Source organism: Ursus americanus, chromosome X, assembly GCF_024610735.1.
Source record: "Ursus americanus isolate L20-20 chromosome X, mUrsAme1.1.p, whole genome shotgun sequence".
NCBI classification, from domain to species: Eukaryota; Metazoa; Chordata; class Mammalia; order Carnivora; family Ursidae; genus Ursus; species Ursus americanus.
Genome location: NC_142164.1, coordinates 24,976,276 through 24,997,226, shown reverse-complemented (window position 1 = coordinate 24,997,226; position 20,951 = coordinate 24,976,276). Strand labels below are relative to the sequence as shown.

At 37.8% G+C, this 20,951-nt stretch overlaps 1 protein-coding gene across 1 annotated transcript in view; it reads right to left on the bottom strand.

Moving 5' to 3' along the window:
* Positions 1-20,951, bottom strand: part of TENM1 (teneurin transmembrane protein 1) — a 760,590-nt gene that overhangs the window by 271,461 nt on the left and 468,178 nt on the right. Inside the window, exon 8 of the mRNA XM_087860146.1 lies at positions 6,913-7,065. Within this exon, the coding sequence (XP_087716272.1) occupies positions 6,913-7,065 (153 nt within the window). The remainder of the gene's footprint in view (positions 1-6,912; positions 7,066-20,951) is intronic.

The following is a 20,951-nucleotide window of genomic DNA, read 5'->3' as shown; positions in this document are numbered from 1 at the left end:
TAAAAATAATAATGTTACGCTCCCAACATTGTTGTCTTTGTTAGTGCATTACTACTATTTTATTCATGTGGTTTGTTGTGCTTATATGAATTATTCCCAATTCTACCACAATGTCCTGGGCTCTAATATCCTTTAAGTAAAAGATACTGAAACTATGGGTTGACTCAAAGGGCAGCTGAGTGCATTTTAATATCCACATGTCCTATGAACCAATATTGAAGAACCACAGAGTTATACTGCAGGACTGTGTTCCATCTGAACGTACAGTGATTACCTGGGTGGGGTTGGTGCAGTTCTTTACTTTGTACCACAAAATGACCCTTTACCTACTGGCTGGGCCTGTGAAATAAATGTCAATGAAACTATAAGTAAATCTGAAATTCAAGCTTTTACAAGGTCCGCAATCATCATCAAATAAATTGCTCCCAATATAAATATGCTGCAGGTAAAACAAAACAAAACACCTCAACAACAACAAAGCCAAAAAACAAGTAGAACACACACACACACACACACACACACACACACACACACACACCCTTCTCCAGCTGGGTCTACAATGAAAGGAGGTCATCAAAAGTACTTTTGGGCTGTTAACTTTCAGTTCCCAAGGTGTGTGGGTGTTCTGCTTTGAGGAGTAGGGAGAGTCTTCTTGAACCCAGGTCTTTGGAGGGAAATGTAAGATTTGCAAAGTACTCTTACGGAAAAGATATACATTTGACCATATGCATGCAGATTTTTAATCAAGACAGCTGCTACTTAAACAACTGGCCTTGAGAAAAGAAGTTTTAAAAGAAGAAAGAAGAGGCTCCAGGAAGGGTCTTGGGCTAACATTTAGGAAAGACTAGATCCTCCTTTCAGCTGTGCCTGTAGTTATGTCTGTTATGCAAGCCAAGTCTCTTAACCTTCTTGTGTTTTCCTTTTCAAGTGTAAAACAAGGGTAACAATAGCTGCTGCGGCATAAAACTGTTCTGTGGATAAAAGACATTAAAGTATTTTGAAATTGTAAATGCTCTCTAAGTGCAGACTGTTATTGTTACATAGATGTCAAAAATCCAAACTTACAAGGCAGAAAACTGGGAATTAATTCTTTGAATTACAACAAAATTCTCTGCAAGTAATTTAATGGCAAAGTGGCTTTCACATTTTACAGACATACGTTTCAACCATTTTCCAGGAGTGTACACGCCTTTTGCAAAAATAGGTCCACTTTTATTCAGAACGGCTAATTATTCTTCCTTAACTGCAGAATTCGAATTCACTGACTCATAATGTACACAGCTGGAGGGGACCTTAGAGATAAGCCAGTCCCACAGAGCATCACCCCTTGTTTGTCAAAGCTTTAGCAGCTGGGAGGAGAATGGAGGGCAAAGAAAGAAAAGGTGAAGGCAGGGGAAGTGTGACAGGAATCTGACCCCCCCTTCCATTTTATCTGGAGAGATGTGGCTTTCATCTTTCATTTGTGCTTCGGGTAAGATATAATTTGCAAAATGTGTTTCCCTGCCCATTGTATTCCTCTTCCACTCCCTGAAAGTTTTAAAGCTGAAGGAGAGCAGAATTTGCCATCCCACAATATGATTCTTTGATGTAAGGATCATCTTGAAGAAACAGCAGACATAAGAAAACCGTGTAAAAGTTCCCCTTTTGTCGGGACATTGACATTTATAAGGGAAATCGCCATCTGTAAGGGTGTCTCCCTCTCTGTACCAGGAAGATGTGCATAAATCTCTAGAAACTCTTATCAGTGGAGGAGAGGACTTAAAGCTGCCTACCAAGCATACTCTAGCTCACTGTGCTTGGCCTGACCGGCTCCTATAACTGGCTCCCCGCACCCCCAACATCTTTTGTCTTTAGCTGGAGATGGTATTTAAGGTGGCGGCCTGGGCCCTTCCAGGAGCTACTCTGTTTTCCTGGGTCTCTCCTGTGTATGCAGGGGGGGCGTACAAGTTATTAAACTTGTTTTTCTCCTTCCTGTTAATCTGCTTTCTTTTTCAGTACAGCAGGGGTGGGTGGGTGCCTCAGCCAAGAACCTAGTAGGTGAGAGGAAAAATTATTTTTCAACCCGAACAAAGCCAACTCCCTCCTTTTTCAGATAAGAAACTGGAGCCCAGAAAGGTGAAGCTCTAGTCATTGCTTGGTCTGGGCTAAAGCATCTTCAGGACAGGCTGTAGGCTGTGTCACATCAATCAGCTACATGTTGTTTCTATGGCCATATATTCAGCAGACATTGAACTAGAAAATACCTTTTTCCCCCCCTTCAACTTTGTGGTGACAGATCTTATAGAATGAATTTAAGAGAAATGCCACTTTCCCCCAAGGCCAGACTTTTGCAAACATTATAAAGGACATAAAGGCTGACTTGAGTATCCTTTAGCTCTGTCTCCCCATCCACCCTTTTGGTTCCTGTGCTCTATTTTGGCATCCAACCTGCAGGAATTCAGTACCATCAACTACCCGATAAACGTCTTTATTCTGATGACAGCTGACAATGTTGGACTTTATCTGAGCCCTACGCTCCTGGAAAACTGCTAGTGAAGAAATCCTCCCAACATTTGTTTTCCAAAACCCTCTCACTCTTTTATGTTTTAGGAAATGGCTTACAGCAAAGCAAACAAACAAAACCCAAAAACAACTCCATTAAAAACCCCTTCCCCTATGACTTATTAGATATGGTCTCTGTCCACCTTTCTCACAGCTCCCATAAGAACTGCAGAAGACTCCTTTGTTGACCTGTAACAAGGCCAAAGACGGACCTTTCCCCTTTTGCTGGAGCCTGCTGAAAGACCAGAGACAGACCGTCCAGTTGCCTGTTCTTTGTCTCATAAATAATCAGCTAAGATTACAATTATTTGTTCCCATTCAACTAGCTAGATGTGGACATAAACATTTCCGGCTCAGCTGACTGACTGAGACTTCCCCTGAGTACAAGACAATCCCAAATGTAAATCATCCCACATGTTCCTTATCTACTCCTCCTAGAAAAGTCTAAGGCAAAATCCATTCTGCTCAGACACTCTGATCTTTCGATCTGGACTGCTTTCCCTATTGCAATAGCCTGAATAAAATCAATTTCCCTACCTATGCAGTTTTTGTCTTTGATACTTCCTTAGAAAACTCTTTAGCAATTTATATGTTTAGTTTGTGTTATATTATTTCAATAACAGATGAGAAAACAGAAAAGGTGGAATCAAATGTCCTCGTTCTAGTTCAGATCTCTCTGTGTGTTCTTGACCCTTCTGGATCTCAGTTTCTTCATCTTAAAAAAAAGACATTGGATTTGATAATGTTTAGGATTTTAACATTCCATATTAGTTGATAAATTACATTGTAATTATTTTTAGTTCAATTTATGGATGTTATGTGACAGGTCTGGGACTAAGTCTTTTACTTTTTTCTATCCCCTGCGCTGTTTAAAGCAGTTGTTACATGATGTTTATTAAAGAGAAAGAGTTATGACTAGCTTGTAGGCTTTTAAGGTAGTTGGGGCTGTTTTAGTATAATGCTTTCAATTCTATAAATGTTTACTGAACAACCGACAGCTGGCTTTCCTGGTACATTCCAATATGTGATTGTGACTTTTTTCTTCCTTTTGAAATTAAATTCAAATTATTCAAGTACATTTCAAAAATAAAACCTTAGCAGGCTAAATGTCTATAATCAAATATTATTTTCTTTCATTTGGAAAACTAAGTGGTGAGAAAGTTCTTTAATCTCCTAAGGAGAAGTAGATATATATAACTACTGCTAATGGGGAACCAATTCCAGCAGAATGTGATTTTTTTTTACAGTGCCATTCTATTTATCCATCACTTTGACGATGAAGGTGATGATGATTATAAAATAATAGATGTTAAACTGTGAAGTAAAGAGAGATCAAACTTCAAAAGGAGAAAACATTTAAATCCCAAGAAGGCCATCTTTTGTGGGGAAGCTGATAGAAGTTCGAAGCAGGATCTACAGTACCTAACCGGATGTCAATAAACTCAAGGTAATTACCAGTTGGTCCAATAATAAGTACTGCTAAATTTAACCATGTGCCTGGCACTGTGCTTTACAACCATCATCTCACTTGTTCCTCAAGACCAACTTATGAGACAGGTACTATTATTATCATCTTTGTGTTGCAGATGAGGATAGTAGTTCAGCAAGGTTGTACCAATTCATTGCCTGAGGTTAGAGAGCCAGGAACTGACACAGTCAGTGTTCAAAGCCAGATCTGTCTGACTCCAGAGTCCAGGATCTTAACCACAGCACTACAATGCCCAGTCCTCTAGGGGTGTGAGGAGAACAATGTAAAAAGGATTATCTGGTTTTTAGTTTTATATTTTAACGCACACAGCATCATTAAGACAAGCTTCTACAATTGTATTTATGGGGTGTGTGATGTCTAGAAAATCATAACAGGATACAGCTGACCAGTTGAAAATATCCTTTTAGGTATATCACATCTTCCACAAGGTTTGGTTTAGTATACACATGGCATTACAAAGCAGGAGCTATGTTTTTACTTGCTGAGTGATATGCAGTGAAGACCTAACACAGCAGTTACAGTTACAGTTACAGTTCAGGTTTTATTCACACTGCCACAGAAAGTCATTTAAGATAACAACTTGGTATATATGGCATCAACCCTTAACGATTTTTCTTAATAAAGTATTAAACTGGAATTGGTTTGGACTGTTTGTTGTTATAACCAAGCAGAAACTTAAAAACAGTTTTTCATTTATGAAACTCATTACAACACATTAAAATATGGCTGTATAGCATTTCTCTAAAAGCCATCATGAATAGACTCTGGGGCTTTGCTTTCATTGGATAAAGTGTCTTTTGTGGTTTTCATATACGTTTTGTGTGTTAATTTCAGTACAGTGTAGAGATAAGGCTCCGAAATCAGAGCACCAGTTTCTAGCTCTGTGACCTTGGGCAAGTTACTTAACCTCTCTGTGCTTCTGTTTTTTAATTTGGAAAATGAGGTCCATAATGTTACCTTCATGATATAATACATGTGAAGCGCCCAGATCAATTCTTGGCACATGGTTAATTATGCAATATATTTCAGTCATCATCAGCAAACTCCAGCTAACCCCCGGACAACACTGGGGTTAGGGAAGCCCATCCCCTCCCTCTCAACCCCATGCAGTCAAATAATCCTTGTATAACTTGTGACTCCCCAAAACTTAACTACTAATAGGCTACTGTTAGCCAGAAGCCTTACCAATAACATAAACAGTTGATCAACACAGATTTCCCATGTTACATGTTATATACACTGTTTTCCCACAATAAAGTAAGCTAGAAGAAAGAAATGTTATTAAAATCATAAGGAGGAGAAAATACATTTCCAGTGCTGTGCTGTATTTATTGAAAACAATCTGTAGAGAAGAGGACCTGGGCAATTCAAACCCATGTTGTTCAAGTGTCAACTGTGCTTTGTGGAAGGGAATTACAGATATCTGAATTAGAGTAAACAAATGAACATGCTCTGGTAACGACTATGTGATGACCTTCTGTCTTACGTGTTTCATTTTCTTCAAACAGATAACTCATGATTTTCAAGTGTGAATGGCAAGAATCCCTAGGCACCAAATGGTGGCTCTTGCACTTGCACATATAAGGGAATCAAAGAGTAGGAAAGACGATAAGAGAGAAAAAGCCTGAGTCCAAGTGTACTCAGACCCTTTCCTCTGTCATCTCTGACCCTCAGCCCCTCTCAGCAGCAACAGTGGAATTGCTGGGAAAGGTCAGCCCAGGCTAGAGACACTATTTCTAAACGAGGACATAAAGGAAGCTGTATTGTGAATCAAAAACTAGGACAAATCATAATGTTCTCCTGAAACCTAAGCATGAATTTTTACTGAAGCATAGACCAAAGCAGAATTACATTTTCAAAAGCAAACAAAAACAAAACAGCAAACCCTACAAATAACCCCCCAAAGAAACTAAAACACAAGTAAAGATTAGTAACTCAAGCAACTACAAAACAAAATACCTTGTTTGTAACTCATCGGCCAAAATAAGACTGTCTTATCACCCCTATAAAATTTTAAGTTTCTTCAGGGTAGGGTTTGGGTCATTCATTCATTCATTCATTCACCTGTTTGTATGTGATCTCCTAAAAATATTTAGGATTGGGCTGGTTCTATGTTCTGTTTTCAATTTCTGCTTTTGGAATTCACATCCTGAAATTTTACATTGTTTGAGTCCCTGTGTGCTGAATCCTATTTCAAGAGAAATCATAATAGAAACTTTCAGCTATTTTCAATATTTATTTATTGAGACTAAGATCATTCAATTGAATAAGATGTTGGGAATGCTGGTATGTGACATTTATTGTAAATAAGTCAGGTAGCTCAAGCTTATGTTGGTTAAATTTAACAATTCAGTACTCAGAGTACTTTTTTCTTTTCTCCAACTGTGAAGAATTCATGTTCCCCAACTAGAAAAAAATTCATGTTCCCCCACTTTGACATAAACATTCACCCTTATATTAAGCATAAAAGGCTTGTTCTTATTATAAACAGAAGAAATTTCCATATACCCTTTGTAAAATGTTATATATAAACGTTGGGCTCGGACACAGAGAACTTAATCAAAATCCCATGTTGCTTCAGGGTAGTTATATGCGAAATGCAATTTCCATTGTATTGAAACCTCCATCCTGTAAATATTTATCTATTTTCAAAATTGCCTACATATTTGAAAAGTTTAATTGGTTTATACTCAAGGCACTAGAGAAAGGAAAATTTGCTTTCATAAGACATTTACATGTATTTATTCTGTCCACGCAGAGTACTTCTTTCGAGTGATCATGAAATTTAATGTGAAGTGAAACCATCCCAGCTTTGGTTCTAATGACCAGATTAGAAGAAAAGTAATCAATAATCAATAAATCAATCATTTTGATCACTGTACCTTTTTTCTCTGATTTATCGGAAACTTTTCCTCCAATTGGAGAGTAAGTAGTATCCATGGATTCGGTCCCTCTGTTCCCTTTGCTAACTCCATTTTCATAGAGCTGTCCTTCAACTGGTTGCAACTGCCAAGTCAGGCCGAACAAATGCACTGCTGCAAGAAAACAAGCCATACATGAACTTATTCCAGACTTGCTGAGAAGGTCTCTAAACCAGCTGTCCCTGTCCACCTAAATATGCCGTGACCGGTTTTCTTTTACTTAGGCCAAGCAGCTTGGAGTTTATACCTATGTCATACATGTAGCTACTTTTATTAAGTAGCTATTGTTAAAATGTTGAGGCTGCAGCTATCCCAGTGATAGATACTGGGGTACTAGTGAAGCAACCACAACGGGATTAGTCGCTGCTCCTCAACACTGTTATCCCTTCCTTTCCCATTTCCGTTGGTCGTGGAACCTTACTTTGCATATGGAAACTGCAGAGCAATGGTGGACAGGCTATCGTGAGAACATGGGAGGCCTTCGCTAAGCCAGTTTCCTGAGTGCCTAATATGCATAAGTTCCTATGATAGCTGCTACAAATGTTAAAATATAGATGCCTATTAGGGTAGGAGTTGGAAGTAATACAAGTTTAAAATAACTATTATATAATGCCCAGTAATTGACACAATACAGGTTCAACTGCTATCAGAGGATTAAAAAATACCTGTGTTGATCAGAGTGCAGGAAAATGGGTACTCTCATATACTCTTCATGAGAGTATTAAGAAAAACCCCACCCTTGTGGAGGGTAATGTGGCACCATTTATCAAAAAACCTTAAAATTTGGCTTACCCTTTTAGCCCACAATTCCATTTCTGAGTTAATTATGAATGTGTACAAACTACAAGGCTATCCACTGTAATATTTAAAAACTAGTAGAAAGTTATGATCAATCTAAATATTCATCAAAAGGAGATTAATGAGATAACTGATAGTATAAATAATAGAAGATTACATTGTTATTAAATCATGTTACAGAAGACTATGAACTGGCATGGGAATAATTATGATGCATCAAATGAAAAACATCAGGCTACTAAACAGTATGAATAGCATGATCTATAATGTGTGTGTGTGTGTGTGTGTGTGTGTGTGTGTGTAGACAAGTTGATATCTGGACAGAGAAAGGGCTATGGAGGATATATAACAACAAGATCACAACATGGGGGCTTATGGAGGATTTTAATTTTCTTTTTTAGGATTTATGTATTATTGATACTTCTTACAATGAACATGGGCAAGGTCTGCCATCTGGGGGAAGAGGAATTTTTGTTTTAAAAGAAATGGTTTATTTTCTAGTTTCAAACAAAATAATCCTTACAAAACATTTTTAAAAAGAAAAGAAGTGGTTTACTTTCTGATTGCTGTGGCTAGAACTTTCATTACAATGTTAAATAATCGTGGTGAGAGTGGACATCCCTGTTTTGTTCCTGACTGTAGAGGAAAAGCTCTGTTTCTCCTCACTGAGAATGATATTAGCTGTGGGTTTCTACACATGGCCTTTATTATGTTGAGGTATGTTCCCTCTAAACCTACTTTGTTGAGAATTTTTATCATGAATGGATATTGTACTTTACCAGATGCTTTTTCTGCATCTATTGAAATGGTCATATGGTTCTATCCTTTTATCAATGTGCTGTATCACATTGATTGGTTTGTGAATATTGAACCACCCTTGCAACCTAGGAATAAAGTATCACCTCACACCTGTCAGCATGGCTAAAATCAACAACACAAGAAACAACAGGTGTTGGCGAGGATGTGGAGAAAGGGGAACCTCTCACACTGTTGGTGCGAATGCAAACTGAGGAAGCCACTCTGAAAAACAGTATGCAATTTCCTCAACAAGTTAAAAACAGAACCCTACAATCCAGCAATTGCATTACTCAATTATTTACCCAAAGAATACAAAAACGCTAATTCAAAGGGATACATGCAACCCCGTGTTTAAAACAGCATTATTGACAATAGCCAAATTATGGAAATAGCCCAAGTGTCCACTGACTGATGAATGGATAAAGGAGATGTGATACATATATATGATGGAATATTACTCTGCCATAAAAAGAACGAAATCTTGCCATTCATGAAGACATGGATGGAGCTAGGGAGTATAATGCTGAGCAAATAAGTCAGAGAAAGCCAAATACCATATGATTTCACTCATATGTGGAATTTAAGTAATAAAACAAATAAGCAAAGGGAAGAAGGAGAGGGAGGCAAACCAAGAAACACACTCTTAACTCTAGAGAACTGATGATTACCAAAGAGGAGGTGGGGGGGTGGGTCAAACAAGTGATGAGGATTAAAGAGGGCACTTGGGATGATCACGGGGTATTGTGTGGAAGTGCTGAATCACTATATTGTACACCTGAAACTAATATTACACTGTATGTTAACTAACTGGCATTAAAATATAAAAACTTAAAAAAAAAAGAAGTGGTTTAAAGGAACAACAGATTAAAATTGGCTTGGCAGATCAGGGATGCTTTAATGAGGTAGGATTAGAGATGGACCTCGAAAAATGTGTAGGGCTTTGACAGGTGACAGCAATGGGTAGGGTGAGGGGGGCAGGTGGAAGAAAATATGACATTGTAAAGCACAGCACGCATTTGAGGCAAAGGAAGTTGCTGGGGTTGGCTGGAGTGTAGTTATATATCGATGGCATTGGAAGTTGAGGCTCAAAGGGAGGATTAGGGCCATATTGTGGAGGACGTTGAATGCCACACTTAGATATCTGGATTCAATTTATTAGGCAGCAGGGAGGCATTGCTATATTCTGAGCAAATGAGTGTTATGATCAGTTTTCTTTAGGAAGATTAATTTGATAGCAATGGGGAGCACTGATGGTTTCTAGGTAAAGAAATGATATCATCAGAGCACCCTTTCCGGAAAGATAAATCCAATACTAGTGTGGAGAACAATGAATTGGAGGCCTAAGATTTGGCAAGAACACAAATTGGGATGGCACTGCAACAATCTAGGTGAGAAATAATGAGTGTCTCAATTAGGGCAGTGGCAGTGGGAATGCCAAGAAGGTGATTCCTTAAGGAGAAATGGCATAAATGTTGTCTCAGGGTTTGGCAACCACTGTGTGTGTGTGTATGTGTGTGCACCTGCGTGCTCATGCACACATGTGAATGTGCTGGGGGCAAGAATAGAAAAAAATGAGGGAAAAAGGAGGAATCCAAGGTTTAGGTTTTGAGCCTGAGTAACTGAAAGCACAGGGCAATGATTAATAGAGTTAAGGGCTTCTGCACTTAGCCCAGCACTACCTACAGATAACTGGGGCTGGAGATGATGACTAGTTGAACTAGTTGTTGGCTGATGACTAGTTGGTTTGGGGCAGGGTGGGGTGATGGGAGAAATATAATGAATTCATCTTTGGAGGTGCCGGGTTGCACCCACCAATGGGCTGTCCAGAGAGTCCTGTTCAACCCAGGAGCTTTGGAGGTTTGAAGTTCTGGTGAAGTATTAAGGCTAGAACAACTGTGGAATCATATATGCACAGAGGCAACAGCTGACATTATGAGAGTGAATGAGGTCACCGAGGGCAGATAATGTTGCAAGAAAACAATAACTAGGACAGAAGCTGTGGAAATCCTTTTATCTGCTTTCTCATTGCAATTTTAAACATCAACCAAATCTTACCAAAAGGAAAAAAAAAACGAATCTGTTCATAATCCATCTAACATTTTCCTTTACGTTCCTAGGCAGAGTGAAAGGGGCTAATTTGTATGTCTAATACTCATATACAGTATATGGATTTGCAACCAAGAACAGGAAAGCTAGCCAGATAGCCTATTTAAAAATCATTCATCCACTTTTAGTTGGAGCTAGAGATTTCTAACACCTACCTCCTAATTTATCCTTAAAACTTTTAAGCATTTAATTGGTTTCTACCCTTTTCTTTGGATTAAGGCCAGTGCTGCCTGATGAATTTCTCTTGCAATTATTGGAAACCATTGAAACTCAAATGATAGTGCTTCTGAGTTAGGTATAGTACGGCAAAAGACTCAAGGTATGGTTGGTTTAACATACTCCAATTAAAGAGGCTTATTATTATTATTATTACTTAGAAAATTTGGTCTACTCTGTTCCCCAAATAATGTGAATATAATGGATGTTAGAAGCCATATTGAAAATGTGTTGGATTCCCTTGGTTCAGTTACTTTTGTGAAATTAGATTGGCCATAAAGAACAAAAGGCATAGTTTTCATTTTGAAGATCAAGGGGGATATTTTATATACTTTAAGTTAAGCCAGTTTCCTGAGGGCACTCAAAAATGACAGAAAAAATGCATGTGCTACGAATGACTTCAAAATAATAAGGCAAGGATTAACTTTTCACCATCGAATGAATTGGACTGCTTCCAGCCAATCAAGACAGATAAAGAGGTGTGGGCACATTTAGTAGAACACCCTTGAGGGTGGGGAAGTTTTATAATTTTTTGAGTTTACTTTGTCTTTTCTAGGCAATAAGCTATTTGTAATGTATATTTGTATGAATACATAATGCAAGTAAACTTACTTGCTACAGACTATGGGTACCAAAGCAAGGCTATATGGTCTTTCTTCTCCTCCAAACTGAACCTCCCCCTGCTGATTTGAGAAAGGAAGTCAAAAAGTATGTGCAGGGTAGACTAAGGTAACTAAATAACTGCAGTGTTTGAGTTCTATTAGAAATAAGTAATATTTTGTTCATATTAAGACCAATAACATTAAATTATGTTGACCTTTGGGACATAACAATACATCACTAGAAAGACACAGCAGTACTTTCTATGGGGATGCACTTATTAATTCATTCAACAAATATCTTCAAAGCACACGCTGGGCACACTGGGAACATTGGGAATAGAGGCAAAGGCAAAAAAGAAAAAAATTAACAGCCAGGGCATCATAGGTACTGGCTGACCCATAGGGAATCGGAAATAAACAACCAATATAGCCTCACCAGGACACACTGATTGCCTATCAGCCTTGGATGCGGGATGAAGATAGAGTCCTTAGCCTCAGTGGATCCCCATCCAGATCTACGCTACGAATTTATAGCCACATTTTGAGGCAAGTCCCCCAAACCCAAGTATAAACATTATAAGCCAACTGCTAAAATTAAGGGTATAGCTGGTAATGAACAGATAGTATTAAATTATATTCACAGATTGATTCGACAAATATTTTTTAAGTGCCTACATGTACCAGGCACTGTTTTTCTAAGTTTATAGCAGTGTATAAAATTAAAAAAAAAAATCTCTACCTTCCCAGAACTCCAATGAGAGGGTGGTGGGTTGTCATGCAGACAATGAATATACATATGCTATAATTAATCTGATATAGCTGTGTGGAAACAAAGAAGCAAATAAATGAAATAATGTCAGGTAGTTATAAGTGCTATGAAGAAGAAAAATAAGTAAGACCAGTCAGGGAATCCTTCTCGGAGGAGATAATATTTGAACCAAGTTTTGAATGAAGTGAAACCATATGAATATTTAATTGAAGACCCTTCCAGGAGGAAGGAATAGCAATTACACAAAACCCTGAAGTTTTATGTGGAATGTGTGAGGAACACTGTGGAGCCCAGTGTGAATGGAACTCAGTCAGGAAGAAGAGTGGTAGGAAAACTTTTAAACTGAAGGATTGCACCCATGATTCTGTTATCTATGTGCTCTAACCAACTTCACAAACTGGTCACTCATAAACCTTACAAGTGAATAGAAAGTAATAAAACTAAAATCACACATACACCTCTAAATGAGCAATACTGGTTATAGTAGGTCTAATATAAGTACTCCTGGCCCCAAAGTCAAAGTTATTTTTCCTAAAGACATATATAAAAATATACATCCTCAATGAGTAAAGATTGACATGACCCAGATCTCTCCAGGAGTACCAGTCCCATATCGCCGCACTTCACTGAAATTCAATGGCCGGAAAGAATGTGTATGCCTATTCAGATATGCCAGGAATAATGTCTTTCAACTTATTAAGAATGGCAGTCCCTACTGCTCTCCTAACAAATATTCCTTAGAGCTGAGTCCTGTACATTTTGTAATTATTATCCTTCTTGGTTTATCCAACTCCACAAAACTACACTCTGAAGTTATAAATGTATTACAAAGGTAACAAATGGAGGATCTCACCATGCCCAATCACCAAACTCAACCAAGCACCTTGGATCTCAAGGCAGGCTAACTTTAGGAGAATAAGCTCTTCTTAACCTGCACATTTCTCTAGGCTGAAAGCTCCGAGTCTTTTTGCAGTTACTTCTCTGCACTCTCTGTTGGGATGTTGGTCTTTTTCTCTTAAGTAAGACTGATGGTCTCTATTAATATCTATAATTGATACTGCTTCCTCATTCCACTCCCCTTCAAAAGACAAAAATATTTCCATAGGAATATGGGAGAGAGACCATAGGAATGTTTCAGAAGTAGAAGTAGGAAATCCGTGCTGAATGACCTAAGTCTGTACTGTCCAACATGGTGGCCACTAGCCACATGTGTCTACCAAGCATCTCAAATGCAGCTAGTCAGAGTTGAAGACACTATGAAAGAAAAAATAGGATACATCCAATGAATAATTTTTATATTAACTACATACTGAAACAATATTTTAGATATGTATTCAATTAAATAGAAATTTTAATTAATCCCAACTGTTTCTTTTCACATTTTGAATGTGGCTACTATGAAATTTTAAATGACATATGTTGTTTGCTTTGTATTTGTATTGGCCAGTGCTGATCTTGCCTATCTGGAACATTTCACAAAGAGATAGGATATTTCTCTTTTAGCACCCTATCAAAGGACCTATCACGTTATATTGAAGGTATCTATTAATATGTCTACCTCATCATTATGAAAGTATTCAAAGGGAAAGGTCCATGTCTTCTTAATTTTTTTTATCTCTGGTACCGAACTTGGTGCCTGGTAGTCAGGAGGTACTCTACTTATACACTGCTGATGGGACTATAAAGTGGTAAAGGAGCTTTAGAAAGCAAGTTTGTGATATGGATCAAGATTTAAATTGGGAATGTTCCTTGACCAAGGAATTCAACTTCCAGGAATCTACTAAAGAAATAATCACATGTGTGCCTGAAGGAGTATGTACAAGGAAATTCAACATAGCATTGTTAACACAATGGCTTTGATAATATAGTAAAAAAAATAGAACCACTAATATATCCATCTCTGAGAGAGTGGTATACCCATACTATGAAATCTTATGTAAGAATTAAAAGGACTGATCTCAAGAGACTGTCAGATTGGAGGAAGCTAAGGAGATATGACAATTAAATGCAATGTGGGATCCTAGATAGGATCCTGGAACAGGAAAAAAAAAGGAAAAACTGGAGAAATCAGTATTAAACTCGAGTTAATAGCATCATACCAATGTTAATCTCTTACTTTTAATAATTGTACTATGGTTATACAAGATGTTAATATTGGCAGCTGAGGGACTGGTACACAGAAATTCAGAGCTACATCTGCCCACTTTTCTGTAAGTCTAAATTTATTTCAAAATAAAAAGCCTAAAAAGAAAAAAAGAACTGATTCAGTGGTGTGCTGTAACCAGCTTACACTGGTTTACGAGAGCCAACTGTGCACATGTCTTCCCAATTCCACCTTCACTGACTTCACGATGGTAGTTGAAATCACCCATGGTGGGTTAATGAACACTCCAGGAACCAGCAAACAGTGCAAATCATTTTTTTTTTTTTGCAGAGAGAGCTGGTTGTTAAACATCAGCACACCTGGTTGACCTACACGTACTGACATGAAAAGAGCTCTAAGGTTTGTATAAAAAACACTGTAGGGGCGCCTGGGTGGCACAGTGGTTAAGCGTCTGCCTTCAGCTCAGGGCGTGATCCCGGTGTTATGGGATCGAGCCCCACATCGGGCTCTTCCGCTATGAGCCTCTTCTTCCTCTCCCACTCCCCCTGCTTGTGTTCCCTCTCTCACTGGCTGTCTCTATCTCTGTCGAATAAATAAATAAAATATTTAAAAAAAAAACACTGTAGAACAATGCATCTGATGATCCCATTTAAGTAAAACAATATGTATCTCTTCATATGTAAATGCATACAAAGAGAACTGAAGGATTATACTCCAAACCATTGATCTTTAGAGTGGGGAGCTGGAACTTCAACATTTTCATAGTAATGTTAGAATCTTTTACAATGATAATGTATTCATGTGTTGTTATAAAAAATACTAAGTGCTCAACAAACTTTTCCATTTTTTATTGTTTTCTCTAAAAATTTACTTATTTATTTTAGAGAGGAGAGAGAGTGTGTGCGGTGAGGAGGGGCAGAGGGAGAGAGAGAATCTCAAGCAGACCCTGAGCAGCCCGACTCGGGGCTTGATCTCAGGATGGTGAGATCACGAGCTGAGCTGAAACCAAGAGTTGGATGCTTTACCAACTGCACCACCGAGGTGCCCCATGAACAAACCTTTTTTTAAAGCTGAATGAATAGATGAGTTGCTTTGTACATTCTCTTGTATTACTACTTTCTGTCTAAAATAAAGCTTTTCAGAACAATTTAAAGCAGCAGAGCAATTCAGCAATTAAATAGGAATAGCCCCCAAACACATAAGACAGATAAAACAGAACTCTTGATTGAAAGGGATTGGGGGTCCAAAAGAGTTGCCCCAAAACTCCAGAGACATAGTTGGAAATCTATTGGTCTCAAAAATTATCCTCAAAATATCTGAAAAAAAAATTTGGGTGCTTGGAAGAACCTCTTTTGGCAGTTAAATCTATCATTAATACCTTTATAATGGTATTGTCAGGACATATGAAACCTTTCATATTATTCTGTGTCTTTTGGTATTTTGTGTCCACTATCTTCTGGACAATATTAAAACCCACTTAATAACAAGATAAATTAGGCTTTGATACTAAATACACAAGTAAACCTTGAAATTGCACTATAAGTTTGCTTTCAAGGCATTCATCTCGCATCTCGAAATATACATATATTCAGCTAAAGGATGGTGTATCTATCTGTTGCAAGAATTTTTTGGTGTTACTTTCTAATTCTACTAAATAAACCTGTTTAGAAAGTTTGAAATCTGTCTCACAAACAAAATCCTGCCCATAATAGATGATGTCATAAGTTTCAAATCGTGCCAAGCTAAAAGCATGTGATATTTTTCAAGATAGTTTGTTTTTCCTTTCTGTCAGCCATTTTCCCCCCACTGTTTCCTCACATATCTTGATTCATGTTCCTTCAGGATAGGGAATGCTACTGCTTTTGCATTTTACTTCCAAAGCTTTTCAGGGCTACAGATCTACTTGTATGTTGAACAGTTCCCTTCCTGAAAAATATGCCAACTATCTTACCCAGATGGTGACCCCTGATGACTTCAGGCTTTCAAGTTAACTACTACGGGAAGCCATCTCACCAGACCGATAGTTCAGTGGACGTCATGTGCAGCTAGATGCTTCTGCAATAAGGAACATCACTGCAGAAATAAGTGCTACTTGAATCAAATGCGGTGACTGCTAACATTACAGAAACCAGGTTACCTTTCTATCTTAAAATAAATCCCATTTTCATTATATTGAACATCAAATTGGTATATGAGTGAACTATAGCCCTTTGATAAATTACCTTCAGATCTTAGTTTTATCCAGGTAATAACCAGATTACATGCAAGATTGAAAACCATTAGTTTTCAGAGAAGCATTTTTCAAGAACTAAATAAAGTAAGCAATGCATGTTTGTTTACGGCACCTTACTTTTGCTTCGGCAGGTTTCATTCACATTTTCTCTTTTTTTCCTGGGGTTATATGTATACATTTTCTACTAAAAATATTATTTGTGATTGCTCTACCCCATGGACATAAATAAAACATACTTAACGGTTCGTTGCAGTCAATATGGCTTTGAGATCCCTCTCAAACATTTTTGAAAGCCTGAAAAGCTGTCGTGTTGGGGCTAAGACTGCCTTTGAAAGAAAGGACTTCACTAATTTAAACAAAAGAAGCAAAAAAAAAAAAAAGTCCGTTTTCCTTGATCTGGTTTACGTACCACATTTTGCAAGTCTGCCATGGTGAAACAGTAAAATTCAATGCCAAATGAAAAGATTGAGGTGGTAAACCAGAGGCACCAAGGACACCTTTCTTGTTGAGCCACATGTTTGAACCCCTACCTTTCCTTTCCTAAATGAAATGAATTATTCTGTATTGTGGCAGACATTTTTTTTTCCTTTTTGGCCTTAGTACGGTCTTAGTTTTATATCCAGGATCACGGCCAGAGAAGATTCTATCAAGGTAATAAATCATTTTAATATCCCAGTTCTATATTATATTATCTTAAAACTTTCATTTACTATGTATTTTATATTTTGCATTCCCAGGCTGCAGCAATATTTATAAATAACATGTCTATTTGGGTACCTTATCACAGGTGTAATATATGATCTCCATTTGCAGTTGCATAACGGGCCCATCTGTGTATTCCTTATCAGACAGACACAATTATTTAGTGTTTTCATCTCAAGTCACAGCACCAATAAGTGCTCTCCATAACTCAAGTCTTACTTACTTTTGTATTATTATTTGCTTTGTGGAGTCAGGAGGAATCAGCGGCATAATGACAGGATAAATTTTTTTCAAAAAGAATCATTTAATGAATAATACAGCAAAATTATCCATTTAGCCACAAATCAGCACTTTTTCATTCTTCTTTAAAATTTTCTTTTTCTTTCCATTTTACTTCATTTTCTGCTCAGCAAATTCTCCCTTTCGCTATGGTCCAAATTACTGCCTATTATTTCATCCTTATTGATGGCTGGCTTGAGTGCTTATTTGTAATATAGCCATATTCTTTTAAAAGATCCAGATAAAACTGGTGAATATGCAGAAATGAGAAACAAACCTGGTGAATATGGAGAAATGAGAAACAGACCTATACAGAAGCTCTCTCCTCCTCTTACATTTGCTCTGTATGTATTTAAATTATAAAAATGGAAATATGTTCATTATTTATGTCATCAACCCACGGTAGCTGATGCTTTAAAACTCACTTTTCTGGTTTTGCATCATGTCATGATAGCCTCAGATACATGGTATGTGTTCTTCTGCAAACTTCTGGATGTTGAGATTTTAAGACTCGACTTTCCATTACCTGATGATTCATAGTTAGCATTAAGGAGCAGGGCTTGTATGAGGTTGGAGATTCAGGAGATACAAACGAGAAGATGGAAGACAGATGAGTGGTAGAAAACTATAGCTGCCTTACACGATTTGATCAGATGGGGGAGAAAACAGAGAATAAAGTGGAGGAGATTATAATGACCCCGTTTGTTCTGGGTTTCCTGAGGTGGCACCAGAACAGTGGACTTCTGGAAAAAGTCACCCATGTTTGGGCTTGATTCATTACCAGGATCTTCAAGGCTTCTCTTCCTTTCATTCAATAATTATTTGTCGGCTGACTACCATGTATTACACACTGTCCGTAGGTTCTGAGAATACAACAGTAACTGCTCCTAGAGCTTATAGTCTATCTAAAGGGAGGCAGTTGTCATGTGGTAGTTAAGGGCAAGGACTCTTGTTTCAAATCTCAGCTCTGCCACAGTTATCAGAGTGACCTTGGGCAAGTTACTTAATCCCTGTGTCTCAGTATTCTCACCATTAAATTAGCATGATAACAGTCCCTTCTCCATAGGGTTCTTGTGAAGACCTCACAGGTCAGTACATGTAAGATACCCAGAAAAATGCCTGGCACGTAATAAATGCTCAATAAAGGTTAGTCATTAGTATTACGCCTGGTTAATTCTCCCCTCAAGCTAGCCTTTCCAAAACCATCTTGGAAGCAGAGGAAGGATGTCATTGCCCACTGTACCCTCTGCTTTCCTGTCCTAGAAGTGGTTTGCCTTTTTCTGGTGAGTGCAATGTAGAGGGACTGAGGGGTCTGTAAGAGAATTTCAGCAGCCATCCTCACACAGCTTCATAGCAGAATAAAATGAAAACAAACAAAAAAACTCATGGAATTTTCTAATTCTAAACTCTGGACTTAATTTAGTACAGGCATTCATTTCTCTCCTTTCCCCACCAACATCCCCCAAAGCTGCTCATTTCCTTTCCTCCATCATGATGATCACTGAGGTTTGGAAGATGTAGATTTTGGGTTCCCTTTGTAAAAGGTTTCCAGAAATGAGAGCATCCTTAAGATTCGTAAAATTGCCATCACTCTAAGTGGAGTGTACTTTCTACAAAGATTAGCTGAAAGTGGTTGGAGTCTCATTTTATGAAACATAACTGAGTGTTCTCACAGAGCTGTATTTTGTATGAAATGGGTCCCAAGGAAATTTTCAGCCGAGTTACCCAGTGAAGTATGCATTCCTGGGTGATGGATCAACTCCAGTAAATTGATCTGTGCAGGGAAGGGATATGTCTGTAACATAATAAAATAATGGTATGTTAGAGCTCAAAAAGACCACAGACTAGTAGAGCTTGGAAAAGAGGGAGGAAGTAACTCTACAGTGGAGAAAACTTGCAAATGCTACCTCAGCCACATGACCAAGGTTAACCTCATCAGTGACAGCATATACATGATAGCATGTATCCCTGATATCATGTGATGACAATGGCCCTTCTGCGGTCTTCCTCCATAATGCCCATCGCAACACGAGAATATCGGCACAACTGAAATTGAGGGCCAATCTGCAAAAAAGCTGACCAGTGCTACTCAAAACTGTTAAGGTCATCTAGGACATACCAGGGGAGGCTAGGGAAACATGACACTGACTGTAATATCCTGTCCTGGATGGGATCCTGGGACAGAAAAAGGATATTGGGGTAGAACTGGTAAAATCCAGATCAAGTGTCAAGTTCAATGAAGAGTAATTATCAATGTTGGTTTCTTAGTTGTGACAAATACGCCATGGTGCTACAGGAAGTTAATAATAGGAGAAACCAGGGGAGGGGTGTATGGGAATTCTCTGTACTATCTTTGCATCTTTTCTGTGATCGAAAAATGTTCTAAAATTAAAATCTTATTTTGGAAAAGGAGAGACCACAGATCAACTGTTTGGTTCAGTCTCCTCATTTTACAGAAGAGGAAACACAAAAGTTTAAAGAAAGGAAATGCTTGCTCCAGGTCACACAGAGACTAGCTTCCCTCTTATTCAGGACCAAGAGAAGATGTGATCCATTTCTCCCATCCAACGACATTAGCACTGAAGTAATTTAGGTGCAAGATTGGGTTAATGAGGACAAAGTTAGAGGTTAATTTTTTATGCCAACCAGTTGGTTTTGCATAGAGGAAAACTGTGTTCTTTGCCCACATAGTGATTATTGAAACTAAGTTTGTCCATCTTAGGTAAGTGAGTAGAAAAGAACTGGAAGCTCTATAACCACCCTCCATCAATTCAAAATATGTGAACATCAGTAGAAACATCTTTTTATATGGACACTATTTTATTGGATTAGTGGGTCACATGTAACTGAAGTCATATATATGCGATGTATTTTCTATTGATTTTACAATTTCTTTCCTTTTTTATCCCAACCTTCTTAGCATTTGTGTTAAACCTGACCACTTTGTTGCCCAAAGCCTTATTTTCTATCTTTGAAATAGACTCAAGTTTTGTTTTAAGGAAATGTACACTGTGGGAAACTTACTGAACCTCATATAACCCCTGAAAATAGGTCTAAAATTTTTCTTAATATTTCCTGAAATGTCTTGCCAGGATATCAGGAGACGTGGGAAGAGAATATAGCAGTCTCTCAGTTCTTATTTTTTCCTCATGGTTTAAAATTGTAATTTTGATTCTTTCTTTACTCATTGTTAAGATATGCAGTTTATATTTAAATATCTTTAATATACGAATATTTTGATAAATCAATAAACATCAGCTGACCCCTCTAGGAGAAACATGGGCTAAAGACATCAATAGGCAACTCACAAAAGACGAAATGCAAGTTAGCAGTGACATTTTAAAATGTTCAACCCTAGTGGTAATTTAAAAATGTAAGCTAAAACACTGAAAT